The 22,464-nt window shown below is 38.6% G+C and overlaps 1 protein-coding gene across 1 annotated transcript in view; it reads right to left on the bottom strand.

The window, feature by feature from the left end:
- The window catches only part of LOC126972755 (metabotropic glutamate receptor 4-like), a 124,888-nt gene that overhangs the window by 33,333 nt on the left and 69,091 nt on the right, over positions 1 to 22,464 (bottom strand). Inside the window, exons 7-10 of the mRNA XM_050819776.1 lie at positions 19,157 to 19,306; positions 7,951 to 8,084; positions 7,060 to 7,226; positions 4,061 to 4,219 (exon numbers count right to left, since the gene is read on the bottom strand). Of these exons, the coding sequence (XP_050675733.1) occupies positions 4,061 to 4,219; positions 7,060 to 7,226; positions 7,951 to 8,084; positions 19,157 to 19,306 (610 nt within the window). The remainder of the gene's footprint in view (positions 1 to 4,060; positions 4,220 to 7,059; positions 7,227 to 7,950; positions 8,085 to 19,156; positions 19,307 to 22,464) is intronic.

Genomic DNA, 22,464 nt, shown 5'->3' with positions numbered 1-22,464 from the left:
TGTGCTGCCCCGAGGCATAAAAAAAAATAGGGTAGTCCCAGGTCCAAGGGTGTCGTAAGAGGCGACTACGGGCTTTTTGAAAGTGGGAGAGTCACGCTACTGTCTTATGACGTCAGCACAATCGGGCCAGACGTCCGGGTTACTTACTACACTCGCATACCGGTATTCTACCGGCGTGAAGTAGCGGCCTAGTGCCGCTATGTTTCACATAGGTTAGTGTCGAGGACCGGAGGCCATTCCCCCCCGTCCTTTCCCCCCCCCCCCAACAAAATATGAGAGCGGTCCTAAAAAAGAAATTTCCCCAGGAGGGTACCGGCTCTTGTAGATCCGGAGAATCCCTCCCCGAGCAGTCGCGCTCGGGCTGCCCCTCGTATTCTGGGGAGGGCACAGTACCGCGTATGTCACAGGACAAACAGGGCAGCAACACCACGGCACCCCGCTCCACGCTTAATGTGGACTTTTGTAACATCCGGGGAATTCACTCCAACTTAAACGCCGTCCACCACCACCTTGAGACGGCGCAGCCGGCCTTGTGTTTCCTCACGGAGACGCAGATATCTCGACCTAGCGATACGTCATATTTAACGTACCCCGGGTACAAAATTGAGCATAATTTCATGCCTCATGCCGGGGTATGTGTGTACGTTAGGGAGAATATCTGCTGTCACCGTCTCGGCAATTTTGAGGGTAGGGGCCTGTCTACCCCTGGCTCCGCGTAGATTTAGAGGACCGCGTCCGCATCTATGCGTGTGTCTACAGGTCCCATAGTGGTAACGCAGAAACGGATCACCTCATGGGCTGCGTTCAAGCGGCATTTGATGACGTGCTTGCTCAGATCCCCTCCGCTGAAATCGTAGTCTTGGGTGATTTCAACGGGCACAATGCCGAATGGCTTGGATCACGTACCACAGACTACGCAGGGCGATCTGTGCATAATTTTGCATTGGCGTATGGTCTGTCCCAATTGGATGAGTCGCCGACGCGGCTCCCGGATGTGGATAGCCACATGCCGTCCTTATTAGATCTTCTGCTGACTACACATCCCGATGGTTACCAGGTCTCTGTCGACGCCCCTCTCGGAACGTCCGACCATTGCTTAGTCAGGAGTGTAGTGCCTATCCGACGCCAACGTCGCAGACCACCAGCGACCCGCCGCGTTTGGCACTACAAGTCAGCAGATTGGGATAGGATGCGTTTCTTTTTTGCATCCTACCCTTGGGACAGGGTTTGTTTCCTTTCGGATGATCCTAGTGCCTGCGCCGTTGCAGTAGCGGATGTGATACTGCAGGGCATGGATATTTTTATACAAAGCTCTGTAGTACCGATCGGTGGCAGATCACAGCCCTGGTTCGATGCGTCAGTTAAAGCAGCATCTGACTGCAAAAAACAAGCGTATCGAACTTGGGTTGCGGCGCTGGGCTCAAAGGATCCGAACTGCAAAGTTCTGAAGAGGAAATATAACCGTGCCTCCAAATTTTTTAAGCGGCAAATCGCCCGTGCGAAATCGAAGCACGTCGTCAAAATTGGCGAGCAGCTTTCCAGTTACCCGACCGGAACACGCAAGTTCTGGTCGTTGTCGAAAGCTGCTCTTGGTAACTTCAACCAGCCGTCCATGCCGCCGTTGCACATGAGGAATGACACCCTGGCCCATACGGCAAAAGAGAAAGCCGATCTCCTGTGCACTCTTTTTGCCTCCAACTCGACACTTGACGACAACGGAAAAACACCGCCGACCATCCCGCGGTGTCAGAGCTCCATGCCTGAAGTACAGTTCCAACAGAAAACTGTTAGGCGAGCTCTGTTTTCGTTGGACATCAGGAAGTTGAGCGGGCCGGATGGCATTTCTCCAATCGTGCTTAGAAGGTGTGCCCCTGAGTTGACACCGGTGCTAACGCGTTTATTCCGGCACTCTTATTCAAAAAGCGTAGTCCCTGATTCATGGAAGTCAGCCCTTGTCCATCCGATCCCAAAAAAAGGAGACAGTTCGGATCCGGCAAACTACAGGCCTATTGCTATTACCTCCCTACTCTCCAAAATCATGGAGAGCATAATTAACCGCCAGCTCTTGGTATACCTTGAGGGTCACCAGTTGATCAACGACCGTCAGTACGGCTTTCGCCATGGTCGGTCGACTGGCGATCTTCTGGTATACCTAACACACAGATGGGTGGCGGCTATTGAAAGCGAGGGGGAAGGCCTGGCAGTTGGTCTAGATATAGCGAAGGCCTTATATCGTGTATGGCACAAGGCGCTCCTCGCAAAACTTCCATCATTTGGGCTTCCCGAGAGCTTATGCAGTGGACCTCCAGCTTCCTCACTGGGCGCAGCATACAGGTCGTTATTGACGGTTATTGCTCGAATTCCAAGCCCGTGAACGCTGGAGTGCCCCAGGCTGTGTGCTATCTCCCACGCTGTTTCTTCTGCATATCAATGATATGTTGGACAGCGCCAACATGCATTGCTATGCAGACGACAGCACTGGTGATGCCGTATACACGGGCCATGCAAGTCTCTCTCGGGAAAACGTCGACCAGTGCCGGGAGAAACTTGTGTCTTCTATCGAGTCCTCTCTCGAGAAGGTCGCGGAATGGGGTAAGTTGAACCTTGTCCAATTTAACCCCCAGAAGACTCGAGTTTGCGCGTTTACCACTAAAAAAACCCCATTTGCAGTATCACCGCTCTTCGAGAACACTTCCCTTAAAGCCTCGCCTAGTATCGGAATACTGGTTCTCGATATCTCGAGCAATTGCCAATTCCGTGGCCATCTGGAGGGCAAAGCCAAACTGGCTTCAAAGAAACTGGGCGTCATAAATAGAGCACGGCAATACTTCAAGCCGGCCCACATTCTAGCGCTCTACAAAGCGCAGGTCCGGCCTCACATAGAGTACTGCTGTCATCTCCGGTCTGGCGCACCCCAGTATCAGCTCGATCCATTTGACCGCGTGCAACGCAGAGCAGCTCGAATTGTCGGGGATGGAGTACTCTGTGAACGGCTGGATCACTTGGCGTTGCGTAGAGACGTCGCTTCATTGTGTGTCTTCTACCGCATTTATCACGGGGAGTGTTCCGAAGAGCTGTTCAACCTGATTCCTGCCGCCGAATTTCACCTTCGCACGACACGCCACAAGTTACGATATCATCCCCACCATCTGGATGTGTGGCGGTCCTCCACAGTGCGGTTTTCAAGGAGCTTTCTTCCTCGTACCACGAAGCTGTGGAATGAGCTTCCTTGTGCGGTGTTTCCAGGACGATACGACATGGGCACCTTCAAGAAAAGCGCGTACACCTTCCTTAAAGGCCGGCAACGCTCTTGTGATTCCTCTGGTGTTGCAGGAGAGTGTGGGCGGCGGTGATCACTTAACACCAGGTGACCCGTACGCTCGTTTGTTCTCCTATTCCTTAAAAAAAAAGAGATAAAAGGAAGTATTTTATATTTAAAGTCTACGTGAGAATAAAATCTTAGATAATTTTATACGTCTAGATTGAGTCTCTTGCTGTTAGACAACCGATAACATCAGGCCAGATTTAATAATTTAGTGTGCGTGGCAAGTGACAACTCGCGATTTGTATTACACATTTTGTTAGTGTGCATGCATTGCTCAAAATAGAGATTAAGTTCAAAACTTTTTTTTCGACGTTTTCACAGCTATCATAGTCTATCTAGACGTATTACTATCGACAAAATTGAATAGTCAGCCACCTTAATGTCATTTTCCTTCAGTCATAATAATCAAGTAGGTAGAAATTAGCTTGAACATATATTTCTAAGTAACTGTTATTATTTTATTAGACACTGAAAGTGTATTTTTGTGCAAATATGAACCTAACCGCTTATAATTATGATTTAAATGAATAATCGGCAAATATTTTGGCGCTGTTGCAATTGACAAGAAGGTAGCTTCTTACGAGAATACCTTTTTAATAACTTCTTAGAGAAGTTGAAGTGAATAGGCATGAAAGTTTAAAACACTGTAAGATATCAGCTATCGTCTATTATATAATAATACTTATACATTAACAGAAAATAAACAATATACATAAAAAAAAAATGTATATTTACCGTTGGATAGAGCATAAAATATCAGTGGGTCTGAAGACGAGTGCAAAGGTGACCAGGTAGCACATAAGTATGCCAGCAAGCAAGACATAGGATAGTTCTCTCCCACTCGCACGCACCACTGGAGTCGAGCTGTGACGAAGCCAAACCCCATACACAAATCTGAAACATGGCTATAATTTTATACCAGTACTAAATACAATAACTGAAGGAATATTTTATATGCGGTCATATTTAGATTGTGCTTGGCTGTTTATGGTTTTAATTTGTTTATTGAAAAGACCAACAGATTTATATTACAAATGAGTTTTTAAAATTAGTGTACATATAACAGCCTTCATACACAAAAAATCAACGATATGAATATTCATCTTAATTTACTTTAACATAACATAATATATATAGTTTTAAAAACATTATAAGAACCATAATATTATGCGTGCGAATGCAAATGCAATATATATCTATTATTATACTACGATGTGTATGTGTGCGTGTAGTGTGTGTTTGTTTGTTTTTATCTAGGTACAGCAATATTATTTTCATGTGTAATTATTAATTGTCTATATATTTATAGCACAAAGGTGTTGAACATTACATACAGAGACAGACCCTACGGGGACAGACCACCATCACATATCTTTAAATCGTTGAGTTTGGGTTTCTTGGTTGTTGATAGCAAATAGCCAGGTTTTCCCAATTTCCTGGATTTTCCCCCACAAACCATATGTATTAGTTTTTTTAGCATAATAAAGTTTTATCCCTCAACACGTAGATAGGGTTGTAGAAATAAGTTTTCTGATACCTACATATATAAGGCTTGATTGTAAATTGCTTTAATAAGTAGATTATAAGTAATTTTGTATGTATATTTCATATCAATACAGAAATTTGGAATTTGAATTTTTTTTTTGTTTATTGGTTGTCGGGATCAAAGGCTATTCAATATTTATAATAAATTATATAAGGTATACAAATATTTCACTAACCATGCATGCATACAAGGGTTAGGTTTATAAATACTCAGAAACAGTTGAGAAGAAATTAGATCCAAGTATTAAATATGCTGGTTTTATAAAAACAATTTCAAATCGTACAATTTTGTGGTTGCTATTCTATTATCTGTATTTATCATAAATTTATTTTAGATATGTGATCAGTGCACCAACACATGTTCATATATATTTATTTTCAATTAGTTGCGTATCGTTGGCAGTCAATGTGATGTGAGTGACTTGAAGGCCCCTGAGTGAGACCTTAAACATTGATTTTACTTTTGTGGTAGGTAGTCAATAGTAGTACCTAATGATGTCATTAGCGCCATCGTTTCCTAATAGACAATTTTTATACTTATTCTATATTTATAAATATATTTGTACAGACATAAAGCGCGTAATGTTTGAAGGCCCTCATAGATACAGAAATAGGCTGATACAGTCAAACTAACGTGAGATCTTGTGTAAGTCAAAATGTGCAAAAAAATATAATTTAATATGCAATGATTGTGAAGATATTGTCAAAAGAACATGAAAGGTTTATCACTGATATATAGTATAATATAATTAACAGATTTCAGTTGGAGCCAAATCTCCAATTGGCTGAAGCAGGGTAGGGAGAAGCTGATTTACAAACTCAACAAACTTGAATTATGAAACCATAAATCAGAAGTCAAAATAAACATAATCATAAAGTAGCATCTACAAAAGCTGGTTAATTACTCTATAATTAATCGAGGAATGGCTCTTAAATTGTTTTGTAGGATTGACTTATAAGGATTTAATAGCAGTATCACTTCCGTTTCCTTCACCTAAGTACTTATTATATTCATGAAGTCTTCATTCACTATCGTTATTTCTTTGATTCAGCAATATAAAGAAGATTTTAAAGTGAAATCATTTAGTGATTTGTTAAAATTTTTGATGAATTTGAGAGGGAGGTCTAACAAAAGTACGGTGGGACAATTATTTCATTTATTAGCATAATTAATTAAATTAGCCATTGCTTAATTTAAAATTAGATAACTCTCAAAACGGATAATCTTTCTTGGTTTAAGTAAAAGTATTACTTAACTCGCAAATGGGATCCGACAAACTTGACCCATTACAGTTGAGTGTGTCCCTAAAACTTTATTCAATAATTTATTGCGAAGCGAAGCTCACTTAAATTTTCATTATTTATTAACTGATTTTAATTATGACCGGAGATTATTTATTTGTTCAGGTAAAACAAAGGTTGATTGGAAACGGAATAATAAATAGGTCATCTGATTGTCTAGCGTTCCTTTACAGCGGGGTTTTCAAGGAACTTTTATTGATAGGAAGCGGCCATCTGAATGTGTGGCGTTCCTTTACAGTGAGGTTTTCAAGGAACATTTATTGACAGGAAACGTCATCTGAGTGTCTGGCGATCCTTTACAGTGCGGTTTTGAAGGAACTTTTATTGATAGGAAATGGCCATTTGAATGTTTGGCGTTTGTTTACAGTGCGGTTTCCAAGGAACTTTTACTGACAGAAAACGTCATCTGAGTGTCTGGCGTTCCTTAACAATGCGGTTTGCAAGGAACTTTGATTGATAGGAAACGGCCATTTGAATATTTGGCGTTAGTTCACAGTGCGGTTTCCAAGGAACTTTTACTGACAGGAAACGGTCATCTGAATATCTGGCGTTCCTAAACAGTGCGGTTTCCTAGGAACTTTTATTGACAGGAAACGTCATCTGAGTGTGTGGCGATCCTTTACAGTGCGGTTTCGAAGGAACTTTTATTGACAGAAAACGTCATCTGAGTGTCTGGCGTTCCTTTACAGTGCGGTTTCCATGGAACTTTTATAAATAGGAAACGGTCATGTATGTTAATGGATCTTTCTATTTTTTTACTAAAGGCATTTACTATGTCTACGTCTACATGTCCTTTTCACCTAATGATGTCTTACAACTTACAACTTCAACTTTTAACAAAAATGGAATATAGCTCTGCTGTTTACTTGTCAGTAAATACTACTTACGCCGTTAGTAAGATGCCGACAGATGAGAATGACATGGCACCGATGGCCCAAGCAGAGTCTGGTCTTAGGTAGGCCTCGGGGATGGGCCAGCACTGGGTCCGGGTAGGGTCTGGTAGGGTTCCGCGGGGACACACCATGCAAGCTGTTTCCACGAATGGTGACCTTATCTGAAAAAATGGGAATTTTTATATTGTTGTCCTCTAAGATATGGCCCAACGAGGCGATGGCTAGTGCATGCGTCATGCTTGTGTTGGGCGCTACTTATGATGGCTGGATGATCCTGTTACGGGGAAGTCTGCTTCATATTCAACTTATTATATATTTTAAAATCGCTAATAAAATGCTCGCATAATGCCTTTATTTATTTACAGTGTGGTGGATTGATGCATCTCGTAGTATTTATTATTGGACCTTTGAGTAATTTTGTTGCATCACTTTGCTTATATTGTAACTAATTGAAATGGTTTGTAAAAAGATGGAGCTATAAATGTTGATTTAAAAGAGTGGCAATGAGTTTCTTGCCACTTCGTCTTTTAAATGATCAACCTTTTCCTAAGCGGTAGTAAATGTAAATCGAGAAAACCTTTGACATTCATAAGTGTCATTTCCTTGACTTACATGAAAAAAGTTATATCGATTTGATTTTAAGATTTTTCTTGTATACATAAATATTTAATCAGCGCCTGGTATTGTATTGTAAGCATTAACATTGTCCAATTACAGAAATATATGGATAGCAATTGCTTGCGTCAGTTTTACATAACAACAAACCACGCTGTGCATACTTAGTGACATTAAAGTCAGATAGGGTAATAAGTAAGTCATAATGTTCATCAAACATAGCTTATGCTGGATAGGCGCCAAACTGCAGCAAATAAAAAATAATGTTACCTCATATTGTGTACAGTTATAGCAGTGCCAACAGCAGCTTTCGCCTTCCACGTATTGTTTAGCTTGGCCCAGCTCACACTCCGCGCTACATACTGATTCCGGCGGTCGTTTCTCGTCCCATTTGAACTGGATCTCTGTACAATAATAATCATTCATTCAATTGTGAAACATATACCTCAGAGTTCTTTGCACAGGAAGCCCACTAGATTATGGGTACCACAACGGCGCCTATTTCTGCCGTGAAGCAGTAATGTGTTAACATTACTGTGTTTCGGTCTGACGGGCGCCGTAAGTCGAGAAATAACTGGGCAAACGAGACTTAACATCTTATGTCTTAAGGTGACGAGCGCAATTGTAGTGCCGCTCGGAATTTTTGGGTTTTTAAGAATCCTGAGTGGCACTGCATTGTAATGCGTAGAGCGTATCAATTACCATCAGCTGAACGTCCTGCTCGTCTCGTCCCTTATTTTCATAAAAAAAGGGTTGAGTGGCAATTTAATTACCGAATCTATTATAGATATAATGTGTTATATAACGATGCGGGACTCGAAGCCACAACCTGAGAGTTGAACAAAGCATACAGGATTTTATCAACGATACCTCACTCGAACGGTTGGCTCAGTAGGAAAGAGCACGCTCACGTCGCGGGTTCAAGTCCCACATCGCTCATAAAATTTTGTTTACAAATTTTATTTATGTATATATTCATGTAATCCCAGAAGTGAAGGTTATCACTTAAAAAAAATTAGAAATTGTTAATAATGTGTTGTGCTAGTTCTTAATTAACGTAAGCATATTAAATTATATAGTCACATCTAGTAGAGAGACTTGTCTAAACCAGCGGGGCTGTTACCAAACTCGCGACAGGCAAAAATTCTAAAATAACTGAACAATATTTGTTATCAAACATCAAATTAGTGTCAGCTAACTTGACGTTATGCGATAATTGCCGGTAGCAGTTTTCCCGAAGAAATACGTTCACGGAAAGGCCGGCAGTGGATCTCTTACGTTCCATCACGTGAGAGTTTCTTGCCAGTTTCCCTCATGCTTGATTTAATTGTCACTTAATGTAAATGGCAATAAATTGTTCACTGAAAATCTCAGCGTGTTTGTTTTATTATTAGAAGTATTATATTTGTTCAAACAAATGTACAAACGAAATTAACGGGTAATTAACGGGAGCCTTGTACTGTGCCATGTACTATGTCTTCACTTCGCTATACGTCCATCTGTCCATCCCACTGTCTGTCAACTGAGTCTCATAAACCGCGTTAGCAAATATTACAATTTACAAAATGTCGTTTAAACGCTTGAAATACACTACCTACTCATATCGAATTTATAATTAGGAATACCAAAGAATATAAATCTCATTCAAGCAAAATAAAATTATTTAACTCGTTTGTACGGTCCATACGGATATATTTATTAAGCGTATTGAGAGTGTGCAAAGACGCTTTATGTATCATATATCTTATAATGACTTCTTAGCGAAACAGCTCTCTCCACACCTGTTACGCCGTACTTATAGCATCAGGACAGTTTCCGCGCCCTGACGCAGATTGCTAGTCTTGTATGATCGCCTAAGGATCGCCCTCTGGAGAGCCCTGGCGTCCACGAAATTCCCTGCGAGTGCGACAAAAGCTACATTGGTGAAACGGGACGCAATTTAAAAACCAGACTCACCAAGTACATCCGCAGTGTATACAAATTAGACTGCAACTCCTCGGCAGTAGTGAAGCATGCCCTAAACTCCGACACCTCACATTATATGAAGTTGGATATAGTGAAATAATTGGCCCGCGATAAAAAAAATGTATCTCGCAAGCTTCTGGAAGATATAAAATCGACCGTCGACCTATCACCTACTTAAAACACCGTGTTGTTAAACGCATCTCGCAATAAGATCCATAGTGCCGATGATCACGAAGTGGACAGTGTGAGTACATTTTGTGCACCCGTGACACCAATAGTGACATAGTTTCAGTTATACGGTTATGCTCATCATCACGACCGGCACACCTCACACCTCTCGCTCAGTTCAGCCACGATCTGCGAGTACAAGTCCGCAGTAAGATACGGGTTTTATCGTGAACCCACTACACTAACCCTGATGAAGGACCTCAGAATGGTCCGAAACTAGTCGGTACCCACACCGATAAATCATGAGTAAAGCCGTATTAATAATAAATAGTCCTACTGGTTTTGATTTACGGGCGATATTTAAAAACATTAGGCGTAAATAGCCGTATTTTTCGATATAATATTTCCTGTTTTCTTTTAAATACATTTCAAACCCAGGAACATAACTTTATTTCTATGCATCCGACAATTTGATTAATTAAATATTCTATTCAATCCACCATTCCAAAAGGTTCGTGATCTGAAATTCTCTATTACAGTCACCCAAATTTTGAAAGGGATCAATAATTAAAAATACGCAATTAAGGGATTTCAATAACCCAATTCGGGAACGTAATGTATGCAAGCCGTGACTGAAATTAAATTTTTGATATTATACGTTCTAAATTTGTGTGTTGTTTTTTATTTTAATGTTGATCCATTTGCTATGGAATAAGATCATTTTACTGTTTGGTAAGCGTCCTAATGGAGGGTGAGGCCATCACCATAGTGAGGGCAGGATAGCTTAAAACCCTCAAACTCCAGGCAGAGGACCTACCCTACTTGTGCCTCTGAGAATACGTAGGTCACACTAAAAGTTTTGCGTAACTTAAAAAAACAACATAATATAACCAAAATATTATATTAATTGCTTTTCATACTTTCCTTAACATTTTAAACATTTTTTTCATGTGACGGAACCTTTTCTGAAACAGGAGGACCACAGATCTGAAGACATGTTTTCTATGTGCTAATTTAACGCTATCACTGCCTCTTCGGAATTGGTAAAAGTGAAAACTCTCATCAAATCTTTGATTTTGGGGAAAATACAGAAATCACAGGGTGCTAGGTTGAGGCTATGTGCAGGATTAGTGACGAGTTGTACTTTTTCGGAAGCTAAAATGACCGTTTTGGCCGTGTGTGAAGAAGCGTTATCACGATGTAGGAGAATGCGGCTTTTTGGTCGTCTTTCGCGAACTTTTTCAAACACGCTGGGTAAAGAAATGGTAGAATACCACTCAGCATTAACACTCTTTTCATCTTCAAGTGGAATTGTGCTGATGGACCCGTAGCTGAGAAAAAAAATGAGATCATTGTTTTACCATCGTTTCTCGCCTGCCTCACTCTTGCTGGCCTGTTCTCATTTTCAAACACCCATTAACAAGATTGGAGTTTTTTTTCGGCTTCAAAACAATAAATCTACGTTTTGTCTCCTGTGACAATGTCATATAATGTTTTCTGAATTTGGCTTATACCAATACCAATAGTCCTCGAATTGTCTCATAGGTAATCTGCGGGTTGTCTTCAATTAGCCACTTAAGAGTAGGCACGTTATTTTCGTTGACGGCAGTTGAAGATCACCCTTCACGAAAGTAAAGTAAAGAATCCCGACTTCTCTCATATTCAGCAAACCATTGCCTCACGGTGCTCAAGCAAGGTGATTCATTCCCAAAAGCATTTTGAAGAGAAGCGGCACAGTCTTGCAGAGAGAGAACTTTTAAAATCATAAAAAACATTGCTCTAAAATGTTTTCGACTTAATTCCATTTTCGTTGCGTACGTAGAAAATTGATGTATGATAAAAAATAATTGACAAATGATTTCTCGCCAATTGCTTTTTTTATTACTGAGAAAGTTGCAAGGTTTCAAAAAATATAACATTCGAAATTCAAATAGTTCCGATTAGCTAGAAGTGCAAAACTTTTTTTAACAAAATTATGTAAGTAATTTGATATTTATGAAATCCATCGCCGACGAAGGACGAGGTCCATATCTCAGTTGTTGGTATATAACTAACAAAAATCTTCTTGCTTTTGATTATTTCAGCAGAAAAGGAGAAGATAACATTAACAAAATCCTATCGCTCTCTAGAAATCCCTTACAAGAGGAATAGATATTATAACAAAATTAAACAGATAATGATGAATTAATTTAAATTTCCATCTCCTAATTATCGTTTAGGTACTGGCACTCCTCAAAGCCTTTCGGAGTTTCTGCGCGCTTTATTTTACGTTCATAAGTTAAATTAATTAATACGGCCGTCATCTCAAGCTGAGTTTGAACAATTATAAAGGAACCTTCAGTTAATTATCAGCTTGTCACTACACGATTCAGCATATTTCATTTTTCCGCAAACTGCGACATTAATATCTACTTGTTTTATTTATGCAGGGTGATTTAAAGAAACACTTTACTATTGGGAGGATCCTTTGCACAGGATGCCGGCTAGATACCACAACAGCACCTATTTCTGCCGTGAAGTAGTAAAGTGTAAACATTACTGTGTTTTGGTGTGAAGGGCGCCGTAGCTAGTGAAATTACTGGGCAAATGAGACTTCTCATCTTGTGTCGAGGTGTCAAGGTCACGAGCGCAATTGTAGTGCCGCTCAGAATTATTGGGATTTTCAAGATTTCGGAGCGGCACTGCATTGTCATGGGCAGGGTATAGCAATTACCATTACATTAACGTCCTGCTTGTATCGTCCCGTATTTTCACAAAGAAACTTTAAAAATTTAAATCAAAGTAAGATAATATATGATTTCATGTTATTTTATACAGAAATCTTTTGTATGTTTTATGCATGCCCTTTATTTTGGGATAGCTCTTGTTCTATATCGTACATAAAATTTATCGTAATGCACGTTTCGTTCGGTTACGTAGTTGGGGAGAAAGAAATGTGAGGGAAAATATCGCGAGTAAAAAATTCCCTTCTTCGATATATTTACAACCAGCTTATGTATGTCCTGTTTATAATTTTTGAATACGTTCTGTGAATGACTCTTATCGTTTTTGTGCAATTTCCTTCTACACTTATAGAATAAGAGCGCTTTCGCACTACGTCTGCTCCTAATCCGATCCGTATCCGTGAAAATTCGGTCCGGTGTAGTCATAGAACTATTTCTATGGTAGTTTACGCACTAGATCCGGCTTCCGTCATCCGATTTTTTTCCGTCGACCGTTAGCAAAGCAAAAGCGCTCTGATAATGTTTGCTAATAACATTTCTTGTGAATCAGCATCATAAACGTTAAAATACTTAACATTTTTCCCATGGAATTCATAGAGATTAATTTCTCTTTTTTATAGAAAAGGCAACGAGCGTACGTACGGGTGATTGATTACGTCATCGTCATCGTCACTACAACTGCAAAATAGCTTGCAACTCCAATGGAATCACAGGAACGTCGCTGGAATCCTTTTATGCCTCTATTCGAAGTACCCATCTCTCTTCCTGACTATACCGCACAAACCTTTCTATAGGTGATTGTACGCGGACGAAAGTTGCTTGAAAGCAGCAGTGGGAGGCTCCTTTGCACAGGAAGCTTATGGGTACCACAACGGCGCTTATTTCTGTTGTGAAGCAGTAATATATAAGCATTAGTGTGTTTCGCTCTGAAGGGCGCCGTAGCTAGTGAAATTACTGGGCAAATAAGAGACTTGACATCTTATGTCTCAAGGTGACGAGCGCAGTTGTAGTGCCGCTCAGAATTTTTGAGTCTTTCAAGAATCCTGTTCGGCAATGCATTGTAATGGACAGGGCGTATCAATTACCATCAGCTGAACGTTCTGCTCGTCTCATCCCTTATTTTCATATAAAAACATAGTCTCTACTGTTTTTGCGTTCCTCTGAAACACCACACAACCAGGTCGTGATGATGGTATTTTAGTTACGAGATTGTGTTGCGAAGCTGCAATACTGCGGCAAGAATGACGTATTCATTAATACTTCGGAAACATCTGGAAATGTTTACGGTAAAAGACACAGTGAAGCGACGTCTGTAGAAAATGTTTAGCGAGGAAGTTAGTCACAGAGCAATGAATCCGCGACACTTCAAGCTGTTTGGCGTTGCACACAGTCACGTGTTTCAAGTTACTACCGGGGTGCACTATACCAAAGATGAGAGCTATACTTCACATGTGGCCAGGCATGCGCTTTGTAGAGCACTAGAAAGGGCTGGCTTGAAGTATTGTCTCGTGCCATTGATGACCCCAGTTTCTTTGAAGCTAATTTGGCTTTGCTCTCGAGATTACCACATTATTGGTAATCGCTAGAGATTGTAAGACCCGAGTAAAGCGTTCATCATCATCAGACGTCCACTGCTGGAAAAAGGCCTTCCCCAAAGATCTCTACGACGATCATGCCCTACCCTCATCCAACGTATTGCAGCGATCTTGAGCAGATCGTCAGTCCATCTTGTGGAGGCCTACCAACACTGCGTCTTCCGGTACGTGGTCGCCATTCGAGGACTTTTCTGCTCCAAAGGCTATCTGTCCGTAGATAATTAAGGCGTTAGTTTAGCGTGAAGGAGTAGTTTTAATTAAAACAACGCAAACTTTATTATTCTGGAGGGGCTCAAATAAACAAGGATATATTTACCACATATCGGGATATTTTAATTATGTTATTTCTATAAGCTTTCTATCCGAATGGTGTTTCCTGTAAGATTTTAATAATATTATGTTTTTCTATAATATGTCTTTCAGCGTAATGGTGGTGTCATGGTGGACTTTTGAGCCGGAGTGTTAACTTGAAGGAACTATAAAATATCTTTTTTATAGGTTACCATCACCGACACAATAATTAATTTTAGTAATTAATATTATTATAAATTTCCTTACAAACCGACAACGACTACATGCCAGTATTAGACATAATGAAATACATTAAAATTGAATTAGGATAAAGTTAAATAGAAATCCCTACTATGTTATGTAAGTACTATGTAATGTTGTTTGTAACGCTTTCACGCCTCGTCCCTTATTTTCATTACAAAAAATTCAAATATACCTTAGAAAATTTATACGTCTAGAGGGTCTACCTCTAGACAACGCGTGACAATAGTCTAGATTTATTACCATGACAGCTACGTCTTACACTCGCAATTCATATGTCACTTTGTTTTAGTATGCGTACGTTGTTGAAAGTAGAGGTTAACAGTTCGTCGACATGTTCACAGCTCTCACAGTCATATATCATATATTATATAGTCACATATCATATATCTATGAATTTATATATATATATATATATCTAAGGACAAATGCATATATATATATATATATATATATATATGCATTTGTCCTTAGATTAAGGATTGCTCTCCGCTGCGCTCTAACTAGATACCGCACTACCTGAGAATAATAGCTTTTTTATTACGGCAACTATTAGATGCTTGTGTGCGTGGCATCTTGACACTCAATGGCATCTTTCAAATTTTGTAACTTATATACGCTTCTTACATTGAAATTAATAAAATACAAAATACTTACTGATGATATGTGATCCCAGTGTCTTTCTTATTTCTTGTAGTAATATGTTTTTAAAGTATAACTACACAACTTGGCATTTTAGTTTTAATCATTTAACGTGGCACGTTAACTTCACACATTGTTCGAGACTGGCTCGAGTACTACTTGGTCGTAGTATTAGTTGCCGCACATTGCGACTACGCCTGCGGTACCTAGTTGGAGCGCAGCGGAGACCAATCCTTAATCTAAGTATGCGTCATTTATTTTTTGGAGATTAAATGTTTGCAACATATAAAATTTGCGTCTAATAATCTTTTTTTTTTTGAATCTGTCAAAAGCACTGCGAATAGCTGTTGAATTTATTAAATTTACAATTGCAATTTGTTTAAAATAATTTATTACTCGGGGAAAGTGACATTTTAATACCCCGAGATCAATCGAGGCTCACTACTTTTTACTTTTTCTGTTTTATTCTCGTGCCTATAATTAACTGCATCCTTGTTAGAAGCGGTTAAAATTTCCAATTTGAAACATATATGTACTATTCAATCTTCGTATTTCCTTCTCATTTCAATATTTGACCACGCCCTGAGTATGTTACGTTGAGGATTCTTATTACATTTGTTCCAAAGCAATTCGTGAAAATGTTCAGCTTGGATTATTTTTGTGCATCGGTAAGCATTCTGTTGACCCACCTGCTTACATCCTCTAGCATTTGTGTAGATTGTTATATATACCTACGTAAACATTTTAAAATTATACTTTATAAGTTGTAAACGCTATACTCTATACTATTATAAATAAAAAAAAAATAACAATAAAACATCCGACTTCAAAAACACTATTCCAAAACAATAGATATAATATGCACTGAAATATGTATAAAAATAATTGCGTATTTTTATACAATCTAATCAATTAACATAGGTAATTCTAGTTACGATTATTGTTATTTTTTATTTTTATTTGTGTAGATTGTTATATAATAAAGTTATGTTTAATTAGCTGTAAACGTTATACTCTAAACAAATATTAATAAAAAAAATTAACAATAAAAAAACTGACTTCTAAAACACTATTCCAAAACAATAGATATAATATGCACTCAAAAGTATTAAAATAATTGCGTTTGTTTATACAATCTAATTAACTAACCTAATTCTAGATACGATTATTGTTATTTTCGGAATCGGTGACCTTCCGCCGCGACCCGTACGCCTCTCGCCTCCTCAAGACTCAAGTTCATTTCACCTATAACTTTGTATGTGGTTACAAGCTTATCTTGGCTGACACCGACTCCAAATATATCAATAATCGTAACTAGATAAGGTTAATTATTTAGATTGTATAAAAATACGCAATTATTGTTATACTTTTTAGTGCATATTATATGTATTGGTTTGGAATAGTGTATTTGAAGTCGGTTGTTTTTTGTTATTTGTGAATCTGAAGTACACTACCTAACAATTTGTATAAATATGTGTAGGTATACTAATTTTCAATGCAGCAATGAACGTAAGCGCTTTGCAATTTGATTACAGACAGTTAGAAATTCTGCCACCGATCGCACCCTTACTGTAAGTCGTTAAAGAGTTCCATTGATCATCAACTACGACAAATGCTTGACCATAACTACGTTAGGGTAGGTGATTTAAATATCCTAGTAGCATAAAAAAGGTGCGACCGAGTATCGTTAAATTGCTCCTAAGAATTGAAGAGTTCCGTTACTTTCTCATAAATTCCATAATCGAAACCGAACCAAATTCTCACCAAACTACCTTTGAAGTATATCCTTTCCAAAAAAAATCACCCAAATCGGTTGGCACCATATTGAGTTATTCGTAAATTTGTCGTCCACATACTTATAACAAATTTAAGACTTTTATGGCTTTCTCATGGATGCCATTGTCAGATCTGAACCAAACCTACAATCGGACCACACAAAAGCATCAGCTTTCAATTAAAAAAAGGGATAATCAAAACCGGTTTACCCAGTCAAAATTCTGAGGTAACAAACATCAAAAAAAAACATACCGACAAATTGAGAACCTCCTCCTTTTTTGAAGTCGGTTAATAAAAGGAATTTTTTATTTGATTATTTGTATGTTTGCATTGAATAGGCGCCGAAAGTACTGAACCGATTTGAAAAATTCCTTCGCTGTTGAGAAGCTCACTTTTCACACTATTCCCGGGTGACATATATTATATTTTTAAATCAATTTGGAATCCTTACTATAACTAAAATAATCGTAATCCAAGGTACAAAAAAATTACCAAAAATATACTTTACATCGCGTGCGCTGCGAAAAATATTGATGATAGAAGAAAATAATGTACTACGACTTTGCAGAACATAATATCATTATTCAAAAAATATTTAAAGTCAAACTAAAGTGTTCTTTTATTTTAAAGAACTTTAATTGAATTGTACGCGGACGAAGTCGCGGGGTATCAGCTATCACTAATATTTTTTTTCGACGTTACGCCACCTTATGGTCACTAGGTCGTATTTGAAATTTTAACTTACGTGTGAATAAGATAACCAGAAACACATTGGTACGAGGAAGGTGTTGATCGGATACGGGGGTTGTAGTGAAAAAAAAAACGGCGCTTCAAAAATATAGACATAAACAGAAATATATAATAACATCTATGACTCGGAAACAAACATTAATACTTATCGTTGATGTGTGGGAGAATGCCTTCACTATATAATATCTTCCTAACACAACAAAAGCCACATTCGGAAACGCACAAGAAATCAACAGAAATATCTATGATTAATATTAGAGGACTGCAGGCAAACACGGGAGACACTCTCCAACATTGATGCCAGTATGGCAAATCACCTTATTAACTTAACGCTCGGCGATTTTAATTATCTATCCGGCTCGAAGGACCAAAATTATGTATTCAGTTGTTCAGATACTAATTAAATTAAACCCTCCGTTTTGTGTAAACAAAATTAGGAAATAAGGAATAAGATAAGGAAAGGGGTACTCACTGACCTCAGCTTCACCTCACTTCTTCAAAGGGCGCCCTGATTTCTCAATCTGTTTTACTGACAAATTCACTAGCGACGATTTCACAGTTTATTAAAAGTTTTATGGTAATGAACGGCATAGGCTTGCAGCGTAGCCGCATTATATGTGCAATTTTTACACCGCCCGCGCACACCAGTGCACAAGGAAGGATATAGGCATTAGGGTAAGGTGAGAAAAGGATAGGATGTATTGTGCCTACTAATCGCGCCTCGCTAGTAAAACGGCCTAATCATAAGCTAAATAGAATCCAACTTAAACGGATAACGGCGGCCCTAACCAGGCACGGTCCCTATAATAAACATCTTTTTAATATGGGCATAAGTGACAGCCCCCTGTGAAGGGCATGCATGGTGGCAGAGGAAACTGCTGCACATGTACTTCTGCAATGTCCAGGTGAAGCAACTTACCGGGCTCAACATCTTGGTATCCCAAACACACTCCCAGTCTTAAGGAAGGAGAAAAGTTGCTAAGGTTTCTGAAGGAATTGGGGTGGCAGGAATAACGAATATATTGCCACACACGCAAAATAGGCGCATAGTCGTCGAGTTACGGAAATTATTCCGATTTATACCATACCATACCATATCATCTTCCTTAACAGAGAGAGAGGGAAAGGGGGGGGGAGGGGGGGGGAGAGTGGAAGAGACATCTTATTACCTCTTCCCCGCCACGGTCTGTCACAGCGTGTGACGGTCGCGCAAGTAGTTGTCGACTGTAGCAGCTAATTACAAGCAAGTCCACTAGGGTGTGTACTCGGTCACAGTATGATTAGCAGATATAGACTGATTGATACCATCAATATCGAGCTGTAGTTCTCCGTCCAGGTACTGGCCCACCTTCACCCACTGATATACATCACGACGCAGCTGCTTGAAGTGTAGTATGTTGTAGCGCGCAGGTCCATCGCCGTTGGCGTCGAAGTGAAACTCATCACCGCTCAAACCTGTGACCAGATGAGTCAGAGTTAGACTCAGTCAGTTACGTTGGAGGTTATCAGCACTGGAATCTCAGAGTCTGAGTAGAAGTGCACTCTCACATCTCCTCTGCACGGGATGCCGACTAAATTATGGGTACCACAATGGCGCCTTTTTGTGCCCTAAAGCAGTTATGTGTAAACATTATTGTATTTCGGTCTGAAGGGCGCCGTAGCACGTGAAATTAATTGAGACTTAACATCTTATATTTCAAGGTAAAGAGTGCAATTGTAGTGCCGCTCAGAATTTTTGGGTTTGTCAAGAATCCTGAGTGCCACTGCATTGTAATGGGCAGGGTGTCTTAATTACCATCAGCTGAACGTCCTGCTCATCTCGTCCCTTATCTTCATAAAAGATAGTCAACTGTTTTATTGCTGTCAGAGTTCTAATATGCTTTGTTGTTAGTAAAGCTCATTTTGCATGAAGCCATTTTCATATAACTTTCTGATCAGCCTGTTCATTATACTTCTTACTTCAATTTTAGCAATTTTAACTAAAGTACAAATTTCTCTTGGTTTACTAATTTTATGTAAATATTGACAAGGTTAGGAAATAATCACTCATTGGCGATGATTATTTGAATTGAACGATGAAATGAACTTATAACATCCATATATTTTAAAGACAATTTGAAAATTTATGAACGATGCGGGATTCAATCCCGAGACCTCTCGCGTTCCATGCCAACGCTCTTTTAACTGAGCCAATCGTTCGAATGAAGTATCGTTGATAAATCTTGTATCTTGTTCAACTATCAGGTTGTGGCTTCATCTACAGGATCTACTTTACAGTTGATAAGCTGCTCAACCCCAATACTTGCATATTAGGAAATTGACTTGAGATGACCCTCTTTTAAATCTAATATTTTTTTTTTCTTTTGAAGTGATAAAGTAGTAAGGAAGTAAAGAGGTCCGGATTTATGTACCCTTTTTTTATGATAATAAGGGACGAGACGAGCAGGACGTTCAGCTGATGGTAATTGATACGCCCTGCCCATTACAATGCAGTGCCGCTCAGGATTCTTGAAAAACCCAAAAATTATGAGCGGCACTACAATTGCGCTCGTCACCTTGAGAAATAAGATGTTATGTCTCATTTGCCCAGTAATTTCACTAGCTACGGCGCTGTTCAGACCGAAACACAGAAATGCTTACAGATTAGTGCTTCACGGCAGAAATAGGCGCCGTTGTGCTACCCATAATCTAGGCATCCTGTGCAAAGGAACCTCCCACTGGTACCTCCTCATAATATTATAATAATGAGTATAAAATAAACTAATGGAAGATTTGTCAAGTAATTTTGTTGTTAGCGAATAAGGAAAATAAACGTAGTGGTTTAAAACGTTAATTATTTATAAAGCTTATTTCCAACTGTTCATAAATAAAAAGAAAAGTACTTTAAGTACTGCTAAAGTGTGTTAAAAGAGCTAGTTTGTATATGAAAAGTTTAACAAAGTTAATGCAAAAGAAGGAAAATTGTTTATGTAATTTCCTCTTATCGTGAGTGTTGCACAGCACAGCACTTTGTCACACTTTTATCTAGCGCAATGTGTCTTGGGTGAAGTTAAGCTTAACTATATTTAATGTATAGGTACTTTATTTCTGCTTTCCTTTTACTGTTCTGGACCAAAATTATTAAAAAAGATTCCTTGTTATACGACTTAAGTCATGTTTTGTCTGTTTGTGCATCAAATTTCTCAAAAATGTTATAGCAAGAGGTGTTACTCTTTACGAAACACCTGTATAAAAACTCTAACTGACCCAATAGGCGTTGTTCTGTTCCTAATAAGAAAAGTCTTATAAATTTCCAACCAAACAAGTCCCTGCACTTTATGGTTCACGAGATATAATTGTCATGAGTCAATACATATTATGTAATGAATTTATGATTATTTATTATAGTTTTAATTTTATGTAGTCATAGTATTGTAAATATAGCTATAAGATTTGTTTTGTTTCAATAATAAATAAAGTAATTCAATTATAAATATAAAGAACAAGGAATTAGCAGTATTTCGTATTATTAACGTCGTCTTTATTATGTTTTCACTTGTCGATCGATTGTTTTCTTAATTTGTTTTATTTTACACCATAATTTATTTTATTTCAAATAATAAATTTATCTCGAATTATTTTTTCAGTTAAATCAAGTTTATTTTTATTATTTATATTCAATTAATACTCTATTCGATGATTGTAATTGATCTATATGTTTTGAATTGATATTAGTAAGTTGTTCGTTCCTTCCTTCCGCGTTCCTTCTTTTTCCTAGACTCAAAGTTGTTTAGCCATTCTCATTTTTAATGTTCAAACGTAAATTGCTGTACATTTCCGTTGTAATATCATTTATTAATAAAAAAAATTGAAATGAATGAATGAGTAAGTTGTTCGATTCGAAATGCCGTTATCTTAGTAGTCTTTGGAGAACAAAAGGTATATAGTCGATACTTTTTAAAAAGTGGGGGCTTTCTGATCGGTCGTCTGGTCGGTGATTAAAATATTATTATCATTGTCACGAAGCAAGTAGCTTTATATACATCAGAAACTTGATTGTGAGAATTCGTCAAACATAACTGGAAATCTCTTATATGAAGATGAACATCGCTAGTTAAATACGAAATACTCCTCCATTAAAACTCATTTTTACAGTTTATCAAACGAAAAAAAAATATAAAAAAAAAATTATACACCATGCTGCAAAAATAACTTAGTATCATATTTACATTCTTTTTCAACAGTGCGAGGCTCCTTTGCACAGAATTCCGGCTAGATTATGGGTACCACAACGGCGCCTATTTCTGCCGTAAAGCAGTAATTTGTAAACATTACTGTGTTTCAGCCAGGGCGCCGTAGCAGGTAAAATGACTGGGCAAATGAGACTTAACAAGTTATGTCTCAAGGTGGCGAGCGCAATGGTAGTGCCACTCAGAGTTTTCGGGTTTTCCAAGAATCCTGAGCGGCACTGCATTGTTATGGGCATGGCGTATCAATTACTATCAGTGAACGTCCTGCTCGTCTCGGTCCTTATTTTCATAAAAAAATCACTCTATCACATTGGATGGAGGAAACAAAAACTATTAGCAAGTCCATTGAAAAAAAAGCGTGGTGAGTGTAGTAAATATGGCCAC

The sequence above is a fragment of the Leptidea sinapis genome, chromosome 27 (assembly GCF_905404315.1).
Source record: "Leptidea sinapis chromosome 27, ilLepSina1.1, whole genome shotgun sequence".
Taxonomy (NCBI): domain Eukaryota; kingdom Metazoa; phylum Arthropoda; class Insecta; order Lepidoptera; family Pieridae; genus Leptidea; species Leptidea sinapis.
The sequence above is the reverse complement of the archived record's forward strand: the minus strand, read 5'-3'. Positions and strand labels throughout refer to the sequence as shown.